Source organism: Mixophyes fleayi, chromosome 5, assembly GCF_038048845.1.
Source record: "Mixophyes fleayi isolate aMixFle1 chromosome 5, aMixFle1.hap1, whole genome shotgun sequence".
NCBI classification, from domain to species: domain Eukaryota; kingdom Metazoa; phylum Chordata; class Amphibia; order Anura; family Limnodynastidae; genus Mixophyes; species Mixophyes fleayi.
Window position 1 is genome coordinate 56,218,609 of NC_134406.1, and position 23,542 is coordinate 56,242,150.

The 23,542-nt window shown below is 39.4% G+C and overlaps 1 protein-coding gene across 2 annotated transcripts; it reads left to right on the plus strand.

Annotated features, from left to right (window-relative positions):
- The first annotated feature begins 1,682 nt into the window (after window positions 1-1,682).
- On the plus strand, window positions 1,683-23,143 carry KLHL7 (kelch like family member 7). Of its 2 annotated transcripts, none has more exons than XM_075212222.1 (11): window positions 1,683-1,824; window positions 9,919-10,021; window positions 10,538-10,631; window positions 14,258-14,382; window positions 14,676-14,851; window positions 15,086-15,260; window positions 15,694-15,836; window positions 16,023-16,263; window positions 17,482-17,683; window positions 19,133-19,230; window positions 22,444-23,143. In XM_075212222.1, the coding sequence occupies exons 2-11, from the start codon at window positions 9,943-9,945 to the stop codon at window positions 22,725-22,727; spliced, it is 1,617 nt and encodes a 538-aa protein (XP_075068323.1). In that variant the 5' UTR covers window positions 1,683-1,824; window positions 9,919-9,942; the 3' UTR covers window positions 22,728-23,143. The 2 variants fall into 2 exon arrangements, with proteins under 2 accessions (XP_075068323.1, XP_075068322.1); XM_075212221.1 differs by lacking the exon at window positions 1,683-1,824 and adding an exon at window positions 1,847-2,025.
- Window positions 23,144-23,542: the final 399 nt, after the last annotated feature.

A 23,542-nucleotide genomic window follows, 5' to 3' on the forward strand; every position in this document is an offset into this window, starting at 1 on the left:
GAGACGTTTTATTAAGGGATTAGAAATTAATTTATATTGTCACAGACACTTTTCAGACACATTTGTCCATCTCTCCGTTCGTCTAGACAAATCTGTCTTTTTAAATAAGTTTGTCCAGACACATCTGTATCTTCAGACACGTCCATCTTTTCAGACACATCTGTTTATCTTCCTGTGCGTCCTTTTTTGCATTTAAACACTGAATCATTGAAATAAAGGCTTTTTGCAGCAATTAGAGTGATCTAATAAGTACTAAACCTGGAGTGGAATGGGCATTACTATCAGAGGTATGTATACCTCTGAAGTGGGTATGGTCAGCTGACTGCATGACTCTTCCAGAGTATGTGTAAGAAGCTATGCACCATTGTGATGAATATGTTTATTTGTCTTTGAATTCTTTTAACTTTGCCCATCAATGTTGCATCCGCCGAAAAGAGCTTCTTTGTTACGTTATTGAAAAATGTGGTTTAGAAGCCAAATGGGTCAGGAAAGGTTAACTGGTTTGGCTCTTCTGCATAGTCATGAGGAAATTGCAGTAGACCTGGACAGAGTGACTGATCGCTTTGTAAACAGTAGAAATTGAAGATTGTTCATTTTTATTTTTTTTTGTTATTGTTAAGTATTCTGTCTATTTTTAATTGTTGATCTTATTGTTGTGATGTTATAACTATATAGTGTTTTACTTAAAATAAAGCTAAGAACAAACCTAACAGATTTGTATCCTAAAATACATTCATTTGTGTGACACATAGTGTAATAGGGCACAGGGCTTACAGGAGTCAGGACTGGAGAGGGGGGGAGTCGGGATTAATCAATAACACCTGACCCCCCGCCCAAAAAAATAAAAGTCTAGATCCGCCATTGCTGGACATCCTGACCTACCTAATTTGGCAGGTGGAGACTTCACCTAACCGGCCACCTTGCAAGTAAGTTAGCACCCTTGAATTGCATACCTCCCAATTGTTCTGATTTCCCGATCTTAGGGCTCTGTCCAACCCGGGGACATCTTTGTCCCATGGGTGGGAATGTTGGAGGAAGGGAGGTATCTACTAGGCAGGCTAGTGTTTGGTAACCCTCTCAGGGCAAGCAACGCCCCTGCCACAATGTATCCACGTCCTTGTCGCAACTATGCCGTGTTCTTATTGTGATGTGGTCACGCACCATGTCCTGCTCCTGGGAACAGACATGTTGGGATGGATGGAATCCTTAAGAATAAGCAACTCTGCTTTACACAACTCCAGTCCAGTCTGTATTTTATTAAGGCTAACATACCTATTCATATAGGAAAAAAATACCAGTTTGTACGCCCAAAAACACAATTGAAATATGGAATCACTGCCTCAAAACCAATTCAGTTTGAAACCCTCAAATAATATTTGAAATAAAGGTAAGGGCTGGAAAACAAATCAACGTAAACCTCCTAGTGAGTTTTAATGGACGTATAACGAATGAGAAATCATCTATATACCATTCCCGTTCAGTATAATGCACAACACGGAGCCGCTCTATACTGTCCCACCAGCCCACTAACCCCACTAGTCCCACTAGACCATCTCCGGACACTGGGAGAAATGACTATGTCTGGCCGCACCGTAGGCGGGGCTATGCTGGTGACGTCACTACAGGGAAGAGGAGAACAATACTCCGACGTCTGTGCTTCTCCAATCCCAGCTTGTTGTGTGTTTAGGCCTCGTCATCAGCAGCCAATAGCGGCGCGGCACCGGGGCCTGCAGTCTGAGCTACACTCTGCCGAGTGAGAGTCACCTTTTCATAGAGCGCTCTCTTGTTGTTGTTATTGACGCTTGTGGGTCGGTTTGTCTTCGGGTAAGGAGCGATTTACAGGGACAGGAGGGGCAGGGGACCGGGGGAAGCGGGCGGGACTGAGGGTGGCTTCGGAAAAGGATGGCTGCGCAGGGCGCAGAGAAAAACCCCAACAAGAAGAAAACCGAAAAGAAATTCGCTGCCAGGGAGGAAGCCAAACTGCTGGCGAGTTTTATGGGAGTGATGAATATCATGCGCAAACAGGTAAACTGTCTCCAGCTCTCTGCCCTACCAGCCAGAGGGAGGCTGTCCCCCTGTCTGTGTCAGGCTGCCCTGTAACTACACATCACGTCTAAACTGTATACACTCTATATCTGATTTGTGCCTAGTAAGCCACCCTGAACTGTCTGAAATCAGTACATCTGCTGTCTCTGGCGACCTATGTCATGTTTAGCTTGCTGGTCATCATGGGAGATGTAGTTCAGCAACAGCTAGGGGTGTTACCTATAACTTATTTACAAGACCTTGGTATCTGCAATCTAGTGTAAAGCAGACTGCTGCAATCCAGCTGATGTAGAACTACAAGTGCCAATATATCCTGCCAGCCTTAATCTGTAAATCAACAACTGAAGAGCTACATGTTGCCTAAGCCTTTATCAGAATAAGTGTATTTTGCTGATTGCTACAGTTAAGGACAGTCAGGTCTGCCAACTCTTCCTGTTGTTTTGTTTTTTTTGTTGCTGGTATGTCACTTAAAAAAATGTATTTGTGAAGTTTGGAGTTGTAAATTATGCACCAATGATAGCTTATAGCTCTAAACCTCATGAATAGACATTATCTACCCCAACCTCCCCATGGACGTTCTCCACCGTTCCCTGAAGCAGTTATGTCGGTCCCCTGCTCCCATCCCAAACGACTGGTGCTGCAGATGCCAACCTGTGAGCTCACTCCTCTCTTGATCTGTTGTTTTCTTCTATTCCCAAACACCTGATGCACTGATGTCACATGTACAATGTTCCCTGGCACCTGCTCTTTCTTCACTCTCTTGTCATATGTCACTTTGTACCAATTCAGGCCAGAAGAAAAAGGATCTTTCCTCACACCTCATAGAGGTTTGCAGGAAATTCTGCAATGTTGAGGTATGGTAGTACCTGGAAATGTACACAGACAGACATTGCAGTGATGTATAGGGTCAAATTGTTGATATAGAATCGGCCCCTATATATCCTTTTGGAGAGCTTTTTAATAGGCCCTGATTTTTACTGTATAGATCAGTCCTTGCCTTACTGTAGACTAAATCTGTCCAAATGGCAGGAGCCAGTAATATTGTTATTTACAAGTTTTTAACCCAAGCAAGAATTCTTATGGGTGGGGGTTTTGCACATTGGCAGTGATTACACCAGCTTGTTCCCCTACACAATTGCTGCACAACCAGACTGTATCCTCAAAATGGTTATGAATTAGCCTGTCCTGATTACATAAGCCTGTGTCTCCACAAAAAGTTTTCCACATGCCAGCCTGTGTGCCCGCACAATAAAGCATTATGCACACCAACCTGTGTGCCTCCACAAAAAAGTTTTACACACTGTGTGCCCCTGTCAAAAAAAAAAAAGAAAAATCAAGCTGTAGCCCAGATTGATTACTTGCCCACTAGAATGCACCAGCAAACTATTAAGAATAGTGTTTAGACAGTATGCAGCATTTATGCTATACAGCAGCCAGACCCACTTTTGTTTCTGTAAGTAACCCCAGTTATGATGTCACTGTAGTTGCCAAAAAGAGCAGGTAATCATGATATTAATAGTGGTTCACATTGTTGAACGTGACCTTAGGTCACGCATTTGCAAAGCAACTTTGCCATAGTGACCGGAGAGGAGAGACAGACAACGGAACTTTAAATGTAAGTGAAATCATTGCTGGGTCAGCCTCCTATTGGACGCGCTGTTCCGGGATGATTTTTGAATAGATGATTACAAAATTCATCTGTTATCACAACGATGACAGATGATAATTAACAGGACAAGACCCTAGTAATTAATAAATGGCCCCACAAGCTTTTGCAACAAATCGCCCATTGCTTCTCTTTGCCAATTATAGCCGGAATAATTGATTCTACTGCTGACAGCTCTGTGATAAGCGACAATGTGCAGGAGAAACAGGTTCAGCAGCTGAAGCTGGAAAGCACTAAGTAAAAAATAATAATAACAAATTGCCCTCCTGCCTACTACTCTGCACTGTTGAGTAAGGGGACCTGGGAGGTTTATACCTAGTGTGTTGCTTAGGGATGGGCCATTTACCAGTAATATTGTGGTAACCAAATAATTGACTTAAGGTGATATGGCTATTTATTACTAACCCACTATTACAGAACTATACAGGGCCATATTTTATTTCCCACCATCGCTTTTATATCATGATGTAATTGATGTACCTGCAGCACTGCTATAGAAAGGCACATGCATTAGTTGTCATGCTCTGTGCCCAGTCCATGTCTGTCACTGCCGGGTAAGTGCAGGGATATCAATGCAAATTGTGTCAAAGCCCGGCAGTCAACTGGCAATTACAAGAGTAAGTTCCTCATATCCTATTAGTCTCTGTTTAAAAACAGCAGCATCTGTTACTCCAATATGCCTTTCAGCCTGGAATGCAATGGTCCTGTTTCCTGTGAATAGTGGTCTGCTTGTGTCAAAAAGGAGATCCAATGCGTTTCGCTACAGTTGTATTGTGACTCCCTTAGGGGAATATCATGTGTATGTTGTTGGACCTGCTTAGTTAAGATGGACCGCCCTCTTAATATGGCAGCCTGCTGCAGAAGAGTTACAGAAAGAATGGTTGACATATTTACCTAATTATTCATGTAATATTATTCATGTATAACTCTGCAATACACATCCTTTGAGTATTGAATATGTATACCATATTCAATACTCAATTTAAAATCAATTGCCTAATACTGTGTAGGTTCCCCTCATGCTACCAAAACAGCTCTGACCCGTCGAGGCATGGACCCAACAAGAGCTCTGAAGGTGTCCTGTGGTACCTGGTACCAAGACATTAGCCACGGATCCTTTAAGTTGCGAGGTGGGGCCTCCATGACTCAGACTTGTTTTTACAGTACATCCCACAGGTGCTCGATCAGATTGAGATCTGTGGAATTTGGAGGCCAAGTCAACACCTTGAACTATTTGTCATGTTCCTCAAACCATTCCTGAATTTTTTTTTGCAGTGTGGCAGGGTGCATTATCCTGCTGAAAGAGGACACTGCCATCAGGGACTGCTATTGCCTTGATGGGGTGTACTTAGTCTGCAATAATGTTTAGGTAGGTGGTACATGTCAAAGTAACATCCACATGAATGTCAGGACCCAAGGTTTCCCAGCAAAACATTCCCAGAGCATCGCACTGCCTCTTCCGGCTTGCCTTCTTCTTTCCATAGTGCATCCTGGTGCCACCTCTTCTCTAGGTAAACGCAGACACCCCTGGATGTCCATATGATATAAAAGGAAGTGTGATTCATCAGATCAGGCCACCTTTCATTGCTCCATGGTCCAGTACTGACGCTTATGTGTCCACTGTAGGCGCTTTCAGCAGCTATGCAGCCCCATATGCAACATGCTGCAATGCAATGTGTTCTGACACCTTTCTGTCATAGCCAGCATCAACATATTAAGTAATTTGTGCTACAGTACCTCTTCTGTGGGATTGGACCAGACGAGCTAGCCTTCACTTCCAATGCGCATCAGTGCACCTTGGATGCCCATGACCCTGTTGCCGTTTCACCGGTTGTCCTTCCTTGGACCACTTTTGGTAGGTACTAGCCACTGCATATCGTGAACACCCCACAAGACCTGCCGTTATGGAGATGCTCTGACCCAGTCATCTAGCCATCCCAAGTTGGCCCTTATCAAAGTCGCTCAGATGCTTGACCACTTTTCCTGCTTCCAACAAATCAACTTCAAGAACTGACTGTTCACTTGCTGCCTAATATATCCCACCGCTTGACAGGTGCCATTGTAACCAGATAATTAATGTTATTAATGTTGTGGCTGATCGGTGTATATACACACACAGTGGTGTAAGTGGGCTGTTATACGGTGTTATGTCATACCATCACTTCTCCTACTGCCTTCATTGTAACACTTTAAGATTCCATTCACTTATATTCCGATTACATTTTTATACCGCCACTTCTACGTTTCAACTTCGACCACTGTGTGTGTTTATTTATATGTAAGTATATTAATATGGATGATCAATGGCTTCAAAATGGAAATTGATTAAACAAGTTATGTTTAAATGCTTAGGGTGTTTAAGAGTTGGCAATACATGGATTGACAAATAAACTTGTTTTTACTTTAGCAGATGTAACTCAAGTGCTTATGCAGCAATCTATTTACTGTGTTTAAGCTTGCAATTTATTTAGAAAAGTACCTCATGATATCAGAAAGATAAAGTTGCGGTTAGGCCTATGTGCTGGTAAACATTTTATTGATTGATGTCTGATAGGGCTATATGTTGGGTGATATGACTGGTTATAAGTTATTTGATAATGACTTATTTATCTGTGCATGTATCTTGTGACTTAGAGGTGTAAAATTAATCATAATTTTGAATTTAATGGTCTACTGTACATACAAATAAACTGAGCATACTCCGAAAATACTTTGTCCTTTATTTATTCCATATATATTTATATATGTATATGTGTGTGTATGTATGTATGTATATATATACACACACACTATATGACAAAAGTATTCATACGCTTGACCATTACACCAACAGGGACTGTAATGACATTGTATTCAAATACATATACTTTCATATGGAGTTGGTTCTCCTTTTGCAGTGATAAAGCTTCCACTCTTCCTGGAAGTCTTTCCACAAGATGTTGGAGTGTTTCTGTGGGAATTTGTGCCCATTCATTCTGTACAGCATTTATGAGTTCAGGCACTGATGGTGGACCAGAAGGCCTTGCTTGCAATCTCTGTTCCAATTCATCCCAAAGGTGTTGGATGGGGTTGAGGTCAGGGCTCTGTGCGGGCCAGTCAAGTTCTTCCACACCAAACTCATTAAAGCATGTCTTTGTAGTCCTTGGTTTGTGCAATGGGGCACAGTCATGTTGGAATAGAAAAGGGCCTTCCCCAAACTGTTGCCACAAAGTTGAAAGCATAACATTGTCCAAAATGACTTGGTATACTGAAGCATTAATATTGCCCTTCACTGGAGATAAGGGGCATAGCCCAAACCCTGAAAAACAGCCCTATACCATTATCCCTGTTCCACCAAACTTCACAGTTGGCATAATGCAGTCAGGCACGTAACGTTCTCCCAGCATCCACCAAACCCAGACTCGCCCATCTGACTGCCAAACAGAGAAGCGTGATTCGTCACTCCACAGAACACATTTCCACTATTCCACAGTCCAGTGTCATTGTGCTTTACTCCACTCCATCCGACGCTTGGCATTGGTCTTTGTGATATGAGGCTTGGATGCAACTGCTCGGCCATAGAAACCCCTTCCATTAACATCCCGCCGCACAGTTTTTGTGCTTAAATTAATGCGAGTGGAAGTTCGGAACTATTCAGCTATGGAATTAGCAGAGCATTGGCGACTTTAACGCACCATGCGTCTTAAGCAGTCGTTGACCCCACTCTGATTTTACATGGTCTTCAGCTTCGTGGCTGAGTTGCTTTAAAGACTTCCACTTTCTAATAATATCACTTACAGTTGACCATGGAATATCCAGCAGGGATGAAATTTCATGAACCGTCTGAATTGTAAATGACATCTTATCACAGTACCACATTTGCAGTCACTCAGCTCTTCATAATGACTCCTTTTGTATCAGAAATGTTTGCAAATGGATTCTGCAATGCTAGGTGCTTGATTTTATACACCTCAGGCAACGGGTCTGATTGAAACACCTCAATTCATTAATTAACGGATGTGGCCAAATTCTTTTGTCCATGTATGTATGTATGTGTAATATAACATATATATATATATATATATATATATATATATATATATATATATATATTATACACACACACACACATACACACGTATGTGTGGAGCACAAAGAAAGCAATGAAGAGATAAATTGGGCTGTATTGTATGACCCCATCCAAATCGCTTTCCAAATGTTGTTCATTGCAAAGATAGAAAGCAAAACTTTATTTATTTATTTATTTTAAAAAAGACGTTTTTACCTTTCCTAAACTTAGTTTATTATTCATTTATGTGGTACTGCTTATCTCATGTATTGTCTTGTGGTGTATAAAGCTAGGTAGTGGGATAGAAACTAGTTCTATTTATTTTACTGTATACACTGATGCTTTATAAGTAATGTACAATACGGATATAACACTTGCTGATAACATAACACAGAAGATGAAGTGAACAATAACTTGGTATACAAACATAGGTACCAAGTTGCTTCTCTGCTGTAGCTTAAAAAATTGGAACCTTAAGGTGAGACTTCAATTTACGCCGATGTTTGCCTGTGCAAATTTTCCAAGTCCTATAGTACCCCATCACAAATTTTCTTGTGCACCTCTAAGGGTTGTGAGGAAAAACCTGCAATGTTGCATCATCGCGGAGTGTTCTTATGACCGTTCCAGCGGCACATCATGCAGAATTGAATTCCCCCTAAGGTTTCACAACACAAGAGGCACAACATGCATATTTGTGTTTTGAATAATGATGCCTGATGTATAGTGTAGCTCAAAGTGGAGTTTAGACATGCTTCTCAGAAAGTGTCTATGTAAACTGAAAAGAATGTTCTTGGCTGTACACTTGTCAAACATTGCACCAAATCAAGACAATATTAGAATAGTAGGTAAAGAACGCTAGAGAAGAAGAATTTCACCCTTTGTGTCTATTTTTAAATCATCCTTCTTCCCAACTGGCATAACGGCTAAGTTCCCATGTGTATGGGACCCATAATTCCTAAAATATTCTCCCCTACCTCTGCCAGTAAGGGTCTGTTCTTAAGGCCGGCTCAACACCCTGGATAAGGTTGAGTGTATGGGTGTCAAACCCTGAATAACTGACAGCAGGAACTGTGAGTCCCAGGCATCACTGAAGAAGTGGGATTAGGGGTTCATTTATTGGGGAAGGCTTAGGTGGAGTCCTACTTTTGGGCTTGTTCACACAAAGTAAACACTTGTCAGAAGGTGTGGACAGGTCACTTACATTATTTTTTGAATTATCATCGTCAAAATTTAATGGGCGTTAAGCATATGTGTGTTAAACACCTACAATATATGCCAGAGACCCTCTTCTGTATTCTGCCCAGTTGTATTCCAGGAAGCTAAAGTGTCAGCAGCTAGCATCCACACCAGAAAACCCCTAAGCAGCAGAAATGCCGTTTTGTGAACATGCAACAGTGGATCTGCACCGGCCTATGTAAAACATGAACATGTACTGTTCTATTAATGTTCCTGGGCCCTATTTGAATTGTTAGTAACTATTGTATTCTCATTTTATGATGCTGTACTAGTAAATGAGCAATTGAGGAACTTTAAATGATGGAGAATTTTGCTTTTTCTTTGCGGTGATGATTGATATAATCTTTCATCGCACAACGACTACTTTCCACCATTTCCGTTACCTATTTCCCCACCCCCCAAATTACACTTATAAACAATCATACATCAACTGTATTATAATGTATAACCTGAAATTAAACCTGCAAATGTTGATGGGGGTCAGTATGGTAAGGGGCTGCACTGAGTTGGTGTAGCAGTCGATCTCAGCATTGCATATCACTAATACCAGGCCACAATTTATTAAAACACAGTTTATTCTTGGTTGAACAGAATGTTGCCTTAATAAACTGAGAAATATATATTGGTATATTCTGCAGCATACAGTCCCTTCCTCTAAGGTGAAGGGCCCTCCAAGCAGGCTCATGTTAGTGACCATTGTTACATCATTATTGCTTCTGGTTTTACCTAATATGGCCCAATAGGATGGAGATGCCTCACTTGTTGTGTATTCTCCTATTTGACCTTCAGCACAAATTGCTTAGCACATTCATGATGTTCATGCAGTTCTACAATATTGTTTAGTGTTCAGTCATTTTTATGAGCGGTTTTTTTTTGTCTAATAACACATTTTACTCATGTTTTATCTGTATTTTTGTTTTAGAAAACCCTGTGTGATGTCATTCTTATGGTGCAAGATCGAAAAATCCCAGCTCACCGTGTTGTTTTGGCAGCTGCCAGTCATTTCTTTAACCTTATGTTCACCAGTAAGTATGCTCTATTTAACTAATAGGACTGTTGTACAGTACTCGCCAGAACTAGTTGGATATTGTGGACTGATGAGGAATGGAGCAAGAGAGGGGACAGGTTTGTGTGCGGAATCATACAGACTACACACCCATTCTATAATGGCATACATCATATATTCTTTTCTCATCTGAAAACACTGGTAAATAAAAGGTTGTCTTTCTTGGGAATTTATATCACTGTTTAAATTCCAGTTTTGCAATGGATTCTGACATGCAAATTACAGTTTTCTTTTTCATGCCTTTAACTTATCAGTATTCTTGCCCAGTATTATGAAACCAAGCATGACATTTTGCCATGGTAAATAATAAGCATTCCCTGTACACGAAGAGATACCATCTGGAGTCCTGTAAAGGAACAGCAGCTGCCACTGAAATACACCCATGAAGTGCCCATTGTTTCTTCTTAATCTCGCATGAATCTGTTAACATGATTTTACATATGCAAATCTTTGAAGTCATCCTTTTTTTCCATAGCAAACATGATTGAATCAAAGTCCTTCGAGGTAGAGCTGAAAGATGCAGAACCTGACATCATAGAGCAGCTAGTGGAGTTTGCATACACTGCCAGGTACTGACCATGTCTTCTGCGCTGCTTATGTCTCTTAGGGGTAGATGTATCAACCCTTCTAAATAGGAAAAATGGAGGCATTGCCCATAGCAACCAGATTCTAGCTGATATTTTTCAGAATGTACTAGACAACTGATGGCTAAAATCCGATTGGTGCTATGTAAAACAACACTTCACCTCTTCCTTTTTAGACGTTTTGATACATCTACCCCTTATTTCTTAAGAATAAAAAGTCTGTTTAAAATGATAGTCACAAACAAATTGTTAAACTATTATATGTGTATTGCAATATGTTTAAACAGAGTATTTGCAAACAATGAATGAATGTCTGACATGATTAACACATCGCCAAAGAGATTTCATGGACCCCACACGGATACTGGTCATAAGCCTCCTAGGATATAATTTAGCCAGGAAATGAGGATGCATTATGTTTCGGGGATATGGCCCCTACCTGAGGTCTGACAGGTATTGAATACAGTATTCTCCCCAGCACCTAGTTCCTAGGTGCTCCACCAGGCTGTTTTACTTACCATCCAGCTCTTGGAGCCCAACAGAGTCCTATTAAAATAGAATAAACCATGGTTTCTTCTATTAGAACAGGCACTTTGTGTGCACTCTAGCAGGCAGTGTGTGTTAGACCACTGACCAGTCCTGGCAGGTGTGGGCAATAACCTCCAACATTTTTCATTATTATTGCAAAATATTACAACTGCCCCCACCGGCTGATTCTTAATTCCACCTGGCTGGAAAAATCTTCTGGGGAGAACACTGGACTATAATATCTTTTCTTTAACAAATACATGTGAATATGTCAATGAAAAATAATGTAAACAAATATGATTCTGATATTTTTTAAGTCGCATTAACATTGGTTACACTTCAATCAAGTGTGTTTTAATTAAACTAATTTTTCATCAAAATGGGTACGTTCTTATGAATTTTTGTACAGACTTAGCCATGTCATCATATCCTATACTTCTCGTGTTTGTAAGTAAGCTACGCAGGTGTAATTAGAGGTCATTTGGTGGTTTGTATAATTTTTTTTATTATAGAACAAGTTGTTGTGAATTGTAGGTTTTTGTACCATTGTTTTGCCATGTAGTGGTAAGACAATTGATTTCTTTCAATATGCATTGTGTTTATAATAACACGACTTTAGGTACTCAAATAAGTTTTTGTACCAACCTTTATTATGTTAATGTGAAGCTAACATTACTGTATGAATATTTAATTATCAGTACTTGAGGAACGGACCATACCCTCAAAACATAGTGCTTCCTGATTTTCCGAAATAATTTATACTGGCAAAGTGCTTCTGAAGAGATTCAGTGTGCAGTCCACCAAATGTGGGACAAATGTGAATTTAGGAGGGTGGGTTTAATTCCACATTGGCGTTGGTGACACTATGTTTGAAATATGCTAAAAAGTGAGCATGACCAATGTACTGTCATATGTGACTAATGTTTTGAGAAAGTTGTTAAAATTTTCTTAGACTTCGTTCAAATACCAGCAGTGACATTGTCAAACCTTTAAAGCAAACTTTGTTGTATTAAATAATAAAAATTATAACATTTCTGTGGGAATAAAGATTCTTAGTACAGTGCATGCACTTTGTAATTGTCACGTTAGGGAATATTTTAAGTAGGAATTTTAGATGGGTTTTTCAGAGATATATTCTACTAATGATTTCACTCAATTTCTAGGAGTTAGTTTCACTGATTATTTATTTATTTATTTTAAATTAAATGTAGTCTATTATTTTGCTCCTCTGGGTATTTTGGTCTGTTTTATAGCCCACGGTCTCTACTAGTGTCCATGTTTAGCTTCTAGTTCTCGCCTGGAGAACCTATGGCTCTCTAGGTGTTTGGAAACAACATGCCCCAGGGTGCTGGGAGTTGTAGTTTCACAACACTTGAAGAGCCACAGGTTGACCAGGTGTGATCTAGCTGAAAAGTTGAAGCATGTTAAAACAATGCACTATTTCTGTTGCCAATACTATATAAATAAGTCCTGCTGGCATCTAAGTTTAGGGAGCTATTTCTGTTCTGGGCTTGCATCATCGCTGTCTCGTAGATTTGACACTCTGGCTCATGAATTATACATTTTTATGTCCACACCAGAGTTGTAATGAAAACTGTACCTTTTTTTTTTAATAATCTTTATTGCTTTTTGTATATAATATATACAAACAGCAGAAATGTCATTTGTGCTGGTGAAGTACAACTGTCTGTTATACACAATGGAGCCAGCCGTTTTGAGATCTGAAGTAACTTTTAATTGCATAGAGCATATGAACTCGCTAGGGAGCATATTTAGGCAAAGGCTGCACTGAACTGCTGTCGCAGTGCCTAGTAACCATTATCTTCAGTGGACACAGCATATTTTAAATCCCGCACCACAATTTATTATCCCTTACTTAGCAATATTATTATTTCCTCTGGTTTATTTGGTTCCTGTTAAATTGATAGGCTGCATTCTCATGAATATTGGCTCAGATCAGAATAGCGGCATCCGCTGTGTGAAGGAGATAAGCTGCGATAACAGATGTTACTGGGGAATAAGAGAGGAAAGGTTACCTCTGCTGGAATAGGTTTTCTGATACACTAGACATACATGTATTTTCTGTTCTTAGCGTGTTTGGCACAAGTGAGCTCCCTCTGATGTGGTTGGCTTCTTCTTATGTATACATATACAGACTGCGTAAAATAAATTTTTAGCACAAGTTGCATTTATTGGACTGAGGAAAGTACAGCTCAACAGATTGATATCCAACTACAATATACAGCTTTCACTTTGCCACATTCAGATTTAGGAGACACATGTTGCAAAAATGAACAGAGCTGTATCGGAGATAAGTCACAGTTGAGAATAATTACATTTTCACTTAAAAATGTTGTCAAGGCTATGTGTCTTCATGTTTTTCTAATGCTGTATAGGTGGTGCCGTCCAAAGACTCTTTCCGGCCTCCTCACCTATCCCGACAACTTCCATAAACTCTAAAATAAATAATTAAGCTGCTGACCTATGCAAATTTTCTTCTAGTACATTGAAAACACGCGGTATAAGCTGGTTAATATAGGAAAGCTCCCAGAGGGGTTCCTGGTAATTATGGTGATATCCCTGATCTCACTCACTAGAAATGTCATGAAATGCAGTTAAAATCATACTTGCCCTGTTTCCTTATAGTGAAATGTCAGTGTTACAGAAACATTCGCAAACAGCCAATTACAAACCGTTCACTAGTGCTGGTGACAGCCATCATCATTGGGTATTTGCAGCTGCCCTGTCAACCCACATATAAAATGACTTACCCAGGCATTCATGATCCTTTTTCTCCTTTTTCCCTGTCTACAGCGGTTCGCAAATGCGCGAACACGCACTTACTGTACTCTGCTTATGTTAGAATGTCCCGCTTATACAGGTGCAGACTGGCATAAATGGCAGACTCGTGCAAATCTGAATGGGCGCATGTGCGTGCACACACTGTTCTGGACATGTTCAGGGTGAAATCATGCAAGATAAATCATGCACAGTGCTGTAACTACTTAAAGTGTGCTGACTTGTATGTGTATGTATATATATTATTATTTTTTTTAAATGACTTTGTATTCTTTTCTCTTCAGAATTTCTGTAAATAGCAACAATGTACAGTCCTTATTGGATGCAGCTAATCAATACCAGATAGAGCCTGTCAAGAGAATGTGTGTGGATTTCCTGAAAGAACAGGTGGATGCCTCAAACTGCTTGGGTAAGCCTGAGATTGGGACGTTTATTCATGGATTAGGTTTCATACAAAGAGACAATATTGTATCTTGAGTTTTTTATTGTTACATCATATTTTCCTTATTATGTGTAGTTTTCTTTTTAAGCTTTAAGTTTGTCACATTACCACAATGCTCAGTCTTAAATCTGCCCTGCAAAGTTGCCGAATATCAGTAAATGTAGAAGAAAAAGTAGATTGAATTATTGAAACTTGTTGTAATTTGCTATGAACCATTCCCCCATGACATGAAATTCATACATCCAAGTTGTTTTTTTTAGGCATTAGTGTTCTAGCAGAATGTCTTGATTGCCCAGAATTAAAAGCCACTGCAGATGATTTCATTCATCAACATTTCACTGAAGTTTACAAAACGGATGAATTTCTGCAGTTGGATGTGAAACGCGTTACTCACCTACTAAACCAAGATACCTTAACTGTTCGTGCAGAAGATCAGGTATGGTCTGAAGAAGCAATACTTTTGAGATTGTGGTTTTGATTTACCTCCCATCATTGGGTTTTCTTTTGTTTGGCTCTTTGTTTTGTTTTGGGGGTTTTTCTGCTCCTCAATCTAGTGTGTTCTTAACAATATTTCCAAACGTAATATTTGGAAATATTTCCAAAATGCAAACTTGAAATTGATTTTCACATTTCTTTTAATCCTTTGGCTTCTTTTCCATTTGTTCTCTAGGTTTATGATGCCGCAGTGAGATGGTTGAAATATGATGAACCGAACAGACAACCATACATGGTGGACATTCTCGCTAAAGTCAGGTTTCCCCTAATATCCAAGAACTTTCTAAGTAAAACAGTGCAGGCAGAACCACTGATACAGTACAATCCAGAATGCCTGAAGATGGTGATCAGTAAGTCAAGACTTTTCGCCATGTAATATTTTATGAATGAATAACTCTTCACCTACGCAAATAGATTTTTCAAAGGTTTATGAACATATTGAAAAGCTTTTTTTTTTTTTTTTTTTTTTTTTTTTTTTATTTGCATGTATATTATGACATGCAGATTATTAAAATTGGCCCGTTTAATTATAAATTTCACACTTCAGCGTAACCAAATAGCATCAGTCTTCCTATACAAATGCCTTAGCATAACATGGCATGGAAGGAGTTAATAGGATGCAATGCACGTTGGTGCATTCCTTCCACCAGAAATACTTATTCCACATGAAGTTTAAAAAAACCATAAGAGACTGTCCCCTTGTCTTTTAACGCTTTGAAAATATATTTAAAGCTTAAACATTCACTTTTCTGCTCAATTGAATCTTCTTGTTGGCTCTTTCAGGCGGGATGCGTTACCACCTGCTTTCTCCAGAAGACCGAGAAGAACTAGTGGAAGGTACAAGGCCTCGGAGAAAGAAGCATGATTATCGGATTGCTCTATTTGGAGGCTCACAGCCTCAGTCCTGTAGATACTTTAACCCTAAAGTAGGTGCTATTTATGGTTCTATTTCAGTTTGTGTCCTCTTACTTTATTTCACATGCAGGTTTTTTTTTTTGTAATGTTATGTAGTTTTGTAATGAAGCTTTAGACCAGTGCTTTTCTCCTGTTTTATTTTTTATGTCTACAACCTAGTTGGCACATCATAAAGTCTACTGTTTTCATCATTACAGGATTATAATTGGACTGACATCCGATGTCCCTTTGAGAAGCGTCGGGATGCAGCATGTGTGTTCTGGGACAACGTGGTATATATTTTAGGTGGCTCTCAGCTGTTTCCTATAAAGAGAATGGACTGCTACAATGTTGTGAAAGACTCCTGGTACTCTAAATTGGGGCCACCGACACCAAGAGACAGCCTCGCTGCATGTGCCGCTGAAGGCAAAATCTACACGTCAGGGGGCTCAGAAGTGGGTGAGAGATCGTTGCTTCAAGTTTTACCTGTAAATAATATCACCAAAATCTTAAAATAAGAAGGTGCAAATGCATTCAGTGCTTGATATTAATTTTCAGTCTCCAGCATTTGACTCGCTGGGTAACTTTTGAATAAATGTACCACACTAGCAATACATTTGTACTGAGCACTATAGTTCTTCAGGGTGTCAAGCCCTGGACAGTGACTTTTACCAATGGAAGCAGGGTCAAGTTTCTTAGGAAATTTGAGTGCCCCAGGCTTGGGTACTTCACCGTACAGCCAACTGAGAGAAAAATATTTATAATTTGGCTTTATACTAGAATATATTAACTTAATGGATGGTCTACAGAAGCATTGCTTACCTGTGGCTTTCAACATTCTGTTTGATGCAGGTGATACATGTGAAGGAATTGCAACCAAAAGTTTTTGATGACACTTCAGTTTACTTTATGTTAAATTTATATAGTTACAGTCGCCTAAAATGGCAAAAAAAGTGCTATTGTTCTAAAATGAATAAAGCATAAATGCACATTATTACCCATGTTAGTTTAGGTCCACTGACTTCAAAGTTAAATACCTAAGGGAACAGCAAAGGCGAATCCCGCACTACACATTTGCAGCCCTTGTATACATAGAATCAATGCAGTCTGAAACACGTGACCAATAGGGGATACCAGGCAGTCCATTGGCCCAGTACTTCTGTCCATCTGAACATTGGTGCTAGTAATATAACACAACAAAGCATACTTGTATAGGGCATACCCATGGTGGGATACAGTAATGAGTGACCACTAATTTAACTAATGGGCAATAATTAAAAATAAACTACCATTAATTAATACTACCCTGTCTACAGAGCAATTACTTTATTAGTCTGGATTCATGTTTTTCCATGAGAAAGTAGGGTGATCATGTGGTGCTGACTGAACTCTCACCTCTTGTCTGCACTCATCATGCTTCAGTTAGCTTCTCCCGCAGCCCCTTCTCTGATTTCTCTCTGTCAGAGTGGGGCACATATCTGTAAGGAGTTGGGGAGTGTAGGTAAATTCTTGGCAGCCCACGAGCCGCCTGTTGCCCACTAATGGCTGACAGTGTGGTAATGCATGTAATACATGTGGTAAAGCAAAGTCTGTAACAGCCTAGGCAGTTTAATATTCATTTTCATAGTTGTGTTGAATTTTTAAAGCAAAATTTAATACATTTTTCTTCCTTTCTAGGGAATTCTGCCTTATACTTATTTGAGTGTTATGATACCAGGACAGAAAGCTGGCACACAAAGCCCAGCATGCTCACCCAGCGCTGCAGTCACGGGATGGTGGAGGCTAGTGGAATGATCTATGTCTGCGGCGGAAGCTTGGGAAACAATGTGTCCGGGAGGGTGCTGAACTGCTGCGAAGTCTATGACCCAACTACAGAAACGTATGTGCACCCAGCAAAATGAACTACTATAGTGAGGGACAGTTATGAAACCGGCTATAACCCATAGTAACAAATAAGATTCTGTTGTATTTCTAGTAAAAGTTATAAAATGAAAACAAATATCTGCTTGCTGTGGGTTCAGTAACAATGTAGTATATTCGCAATTTTATAATTAATGAGAGTATTTCATACTTGTATAAAGTCAGTGTGAAAATATTTTTAATTATGCAGAGAATTTGTGAAATATGTATGTGCTTCTCTATTGTGTAGTTATCTGTTCCAACCAAGAGCAGATCATGTTATAATAATATGCAACATAGGTAAGTAATAATATAAATCAGAAACATTACTACAGTAATACTTAACTTTCAACTTTTTATATAGAGAATTTCTATCATATTACTGATTCAGATGATAATTAGTACAAGCTCCGGTATATATTGTTCTACTGTTCAATGTTTTGTTTTTTTTCTGTTTTTTACTGTAATGATGATGCCTTATATATTTTGTTGAATCACTGGTTTTTATTTAACATAAGTTTTCCAAAGTTAATTCTGATCGAGTTTTATCATATATTGTCTTTTATACTGTTTATTTTACACCTTACCCTAGATGACAATCTATTATTTCTATAACTTTCTTTCTTTAACTTTAATTTAAAGCTGAATTTCTGGATAAGTTGCTAAACTGATCCTTCCCACTGTTCCCCTCACCAGAACCAAGGTAGCTGCTCCATGCAGCCATTTTTCCCGGAGTGATTTTGTTCGTCCTACACATACTTACCAACTCTCCCGGAATGTCCGGGAGACTCCCACATTTTGGGCGAGTCTCACGGACTCCCGGGAGAGTATGGCGGACTCCCGGGAGAGTATGGCAAACTCCCGCATCTGCCGAAGTGGGCAGAATCAGGGCCAAAATACAGCGATTCTTCAGGAATCGCGGCATTTAGCCCAAAATGACACTATTTCAGAGCTCTGCACACCCACCTCCTCGGCAGCTCCCGGAAGGCATAGAGAAAAAGTTGGCAAGTATGGTCTTACAGCCCCGGCCAAAAGCGGACGGGGTGGGGGGTGGGGGGGGGGGGGGGGGCGGCAGTCGTTCATACAAGCAGCTTCTTTCTATCAACCCATCTCGGCAGCCATTTTAAAGTGGTGACCGATTAATCGTCATTAGTTCTGTGCTACAGAAACTAACTAGGGAGGCTTGGTAAAAACTGTTTCAGCCATGCAGTTCCCAGAGCTCCACTAAGGGGATGTTGCAAGTCGGTGATAATGTAACGAATAAGCGGGAATGCTGCCTTAATTCATTTTGATTCAATTTATTTTTCCTTTCTTTTTTTTTTTTCTCCCATGTAGTGCAGAGATTTTAATTTAGTGGTTGTCATTCATATTTATAAAGGCAACTATTCAGAGAACATAAACCTGTTCTTATTTTCACTTACTCCATTAGGTGGACTGAACTGTGCCCGATGATTGAAGCTAGAAAGAACCATGGACTGGTGTTTGTAAAAGATAAAATATTTGCTATTGGTGGACAAAATGGCCTGGGTAAGAATTACTTTCACAATGATTTTTTTTCTAACACATTTTTGTCTTAAATGAATATATTTTAGGTACCAGAAACATGAGATTTCGTTTCTTTAAATTTGTATTCTGCAGATTGCAATAGGCTTCATTTATAGCACAGTCATTATCATACTCTATCTACTTTAAATATAGTGTCTACAAATAAATAATTAAAATTTTAAAATCAAAGTTCTCATAAAATGACTTGTGTTTAGGCAAAGTGGAAATTGAACAGAGCTGGATAAATCCCAAATTGCCATCTACATTTTTGGAATTATCATTACTGAAATATTGTGTTCCTTAAATGGACAAATATGCCCCTAAATTTGTCTGACCCAGTTCTGGAGAATACCACAAACTGGTGACGTAAGTTCTGTTGTGCTCATCTTGGCCTGTTCCTTCACATGCGTCCACAGAAACAATACACTGAAGCTGTGATGTTGATTACACCGTACAAAGTAACTGTTCTCGAAATTAGGAGGAATACAGGTGCTTGAATTCCCCATCCCCACCCACCACTCTGCAAGTCAAGAAACATTGTCCTAAAGATGCTGAGAAAGTGTAAAGAAAAAAGGTGCATTGCCACCAGATGGCATTGCAGAGCCCTTCAGCTCAAAATGATGGGCCTGATGTAGAGTTGGACGCAATTTACAAAAATGACGCAGTCCTCAGCACACGTTTGTGTTCCTTAGGGAATGGGGCCCATATACAAGAGCCAGCCCCGTGCTGAAAGCACTGGGGCTCTTCCAGCACCCCTGGTCCAGTGTGTTGGAGGTGTTTAAATGAACAAAAACGTTGATTCGAATGGGCGCTCCTAACACAGGATGGTGGAAGGGGTATTGGGATGCTGCCTCAGCCCCTATGGGGTTTCTCAATCCCCCACCACAAAATACAGAAAATAAACTTGATGGGAAAGGGTGCAAATAAGCATAGGGGAGGGAAAAGGGAGAACAGGATCATAAACAGTTTGTGTATAAGAGTACTGCTAAAAAAAAAAGCCAGGAAAATCTGTTTGAATACTACGCCCTAATATTATTTTGCATAAAACACAAATAGTATGAAATTTAATAGAGTAAGTCACAGTGAATGTTCTGCATAAACATATATTGCTGCTGCTATCCAAGATGTGCCATGTGTGTGTATATGTGTGTATATATATATATATATATATAACTAAAATACAGCTGGGAATCTAATATTGTAAATTGGATAACGCAAATAAATTGTGCCTCCGCTATTTAGACTCTGAGCGGGGCTCCCAGCATTGTCCAAAATCCATGTAATATCACAATGTGCTGCAGAAAGAATCAATACAGTCCCAAAAGTTCCATAAAGAATAAATGTTTCCATCCGTGTTCCTAATTCCTCCTACATATGATGCTCCTCACACCTCCGTATTAAACATGTGAAGTAAGGGATAGAAAAAGGCAGGATAGTGTGATACCGCTTTATATTTTATTGGCTACAAATCTCAAAATAAAAACATTCGCATTTCTCAAATTAGTACATTCTTATATCGGTTTCTTTACCCGATCGTTCAGATGAGATCCCCTCCATGCTCCGTGTGCTGGAGAGCGCTGCACTCCCGCCTGTCGGCTAACAGAAGCGGCTGGTGATAAAAAGTTCCTGGTGGTCTCAGCTGAGGCAAGGTTTTCCTTAGTGTGTCTGTTTGATGATCATGTATGACGTCAACCCTACGCGTTTCGACGTATGACTTCTTCCTCAGGGGATTCCTTAATGTTCATTAGAGTTGGTTTATATAGTAGTAACAGCCAATCCGATGAATCGGAAAGGCTTTTGGATATTTCATACTAGCACATAACATACTTGTGAACGTCGCTGACACTTAGATTGCAATAAGATGATTAACAAAGCAATGCAATATTACAGATAAAAATACATTGATAAGTATAAAAAATAAATATATATGTATAAAAATAGCTGAAAATAAATATAAATAAAAACAAACTAATTATTAGATGACTCACTAACTGTAATCTATAGTAAGATATAGGGTATGGTATTGCTAATGGCATCCTCCTTGAAATATTTGTTTAAAACAATATTATCAATAAAATGTATAGGACCTAGACTTAATTGAATAATATATATAATACCACCAGCACAGGGTTAAGCACTTTCTGTGATGTGATATTCTGCTATTGAATAAGGGAGTGCTCATAATACATGCTTATGAGAAATGGCCTAATCCTCTAAAAATGATGCTAATTCAAAATCCAGATTTAACTCACCCGGGGCAAGAGTTGTATATATGTATTTCAATGATTGTGAATTTTCCTTGCCGGTGAACTTCAGGTTTCAGTAAGTCTTATCAAGCCAGAATGTGTTGGGGGTATTGTAGAGCTACAAGCTCCATCATACCTATGGCTGCCGGAGCCCGCTAGCACTTGTAGAACTAGTGGTTCACATGTAAAAACAAAACAAAAAAATGACTGCACTCCCCGAGACATACCCTCTTTAACCCCTTTATTGGTCTTCATTCTTCAGGCCTGCAATCCAAAGGATTAATATTAAAAATTCCATATAAGCAATGAAACGACCGCGGTGCAAATGTCTGGTCAAGGATTGGCTCTAAACCTATTGGAGTGTAGCTGCTCTGTTTGGTTACAGAGTGCAGGGAAGCCGCTCTATTATTGGTTAGAAGTGGTTAAACGCACTTAAGATTTTTCCGAAATAAAAGTACATTCATACAGAGCGCTTCTTTTGTAAATTTCTGTTTGCCGCCCCCCTATTTTGCAGCTACTAACCTAATGGTACTAGTACTGGTTTCTCTCTTTATACACCCGAGTGAGGTCCATGCTGCTGCTGATGGTCATCTAACCTAAGAACACAGTGCTTCTTATATCTTTTATTTATCTTCTAAATAGGAATCAATGATGTGACAACCAAAACTAATATAGAATCATTTATTTATAGATCTCCTATGAGATACTAAAATATATATACACTGTGTGTATTAACTTCTGTAACTGTCATCTTCGGAAAAGTAACTTAAACATTTCACTTTGCTCACATTTTCTTTTCTTCTTCCTAATGTAAGGTCTCTGAGCTGGGTCCTCTACTTGCTGCTACAATTTCTTCATATATATTCTGTACTCTTCCATTGTTTGTAAGTGGATAGTACCACTAGCAGCAAATTTACCAGTGCTCTGACTGTTTTTGGTATTGTTTCAGGTGGCCTAGATAGCGTTGAGTACTACGATATCAAACTCAATGAATGGAAGATGGTGTCCCCCATGCCCTGGAAAGGGGTCACAGTGAAATGTGCAGCAGTGAGCTCTGTCATTTATGTTCTGGCTGGATTCCAAGGAGTGGGAAGGTTAGGACATATCCTGGAGTACAACACAGAGACTGACAAGTGGATTGCCAACTCTAAGGTCCGAGCCTTCCCTGTGACCAGCTGCTTAATTTGTGTAGTGGACACGTGTGGGGCAAATGAAGAGACACTGGAAATATAAACATTCACGACGTTGTTTGAATTTTACATGTGTCGGAATCGCATTTGATGTTGTTCCGTATTAAAAAAACAAAAAAAAAAAACTTGTAAGAGAACAAAATGACATAGTCCTGTGGATTGTGACTCCTACATAATCTCGTAGGCTTTTCTTTTATTTTGCTGTTATTACTCCTAGGAGCGTAATACTCTGGAGCACTACAGTTTTGTTTTGTTTTTTAACGTTGCCTAACTGCGGACGCTTTAAAAATGATCATCAAGGTGGACCTGCTTCGGTACGTTTACTGGTCCAGGCAGCCTGGGATGAACTTTTTAAGAATCTAGGAAGCTTTTTCTTCATTGTATTCGTTTTGTGGCATGTCGCATTTAACTGTTTCAGATTTTGATGTTTATTGCTTTTAAATACAATGTAAACCACAATTTGCTCAGTCTGTTACTGTTTCAGCATGTTGAGTGCTGTGCCACACCAATTTTACTTCTGTCAACACATAGTGCTTTTACTGTTGGTTAAACATAAGCAATACTATTACTGCAAGATCTACATTTGTCACACCCTGAGCAGTAGCACGAACCCTCATAGCTAGATCCCTCCCAATGGCTTCCCCCGGGTCCAACATTGTTTTTGGTCTCCACCTGCTGAGCTTCCTGTTGAATGGGAGCCTACATGGTATCTGTTATTTGGGATAATGCCGGTTTGCTTTGTAAAACGTTTGTTTGTTTGTTTGTTTTTAACTTGGTGTACTTCAACCACAACTAAATTTTTAGTGTTTTTTTGTAATTCTTTTAACTTTAAAGATTTTTTTTCCCATTTGAAAATAT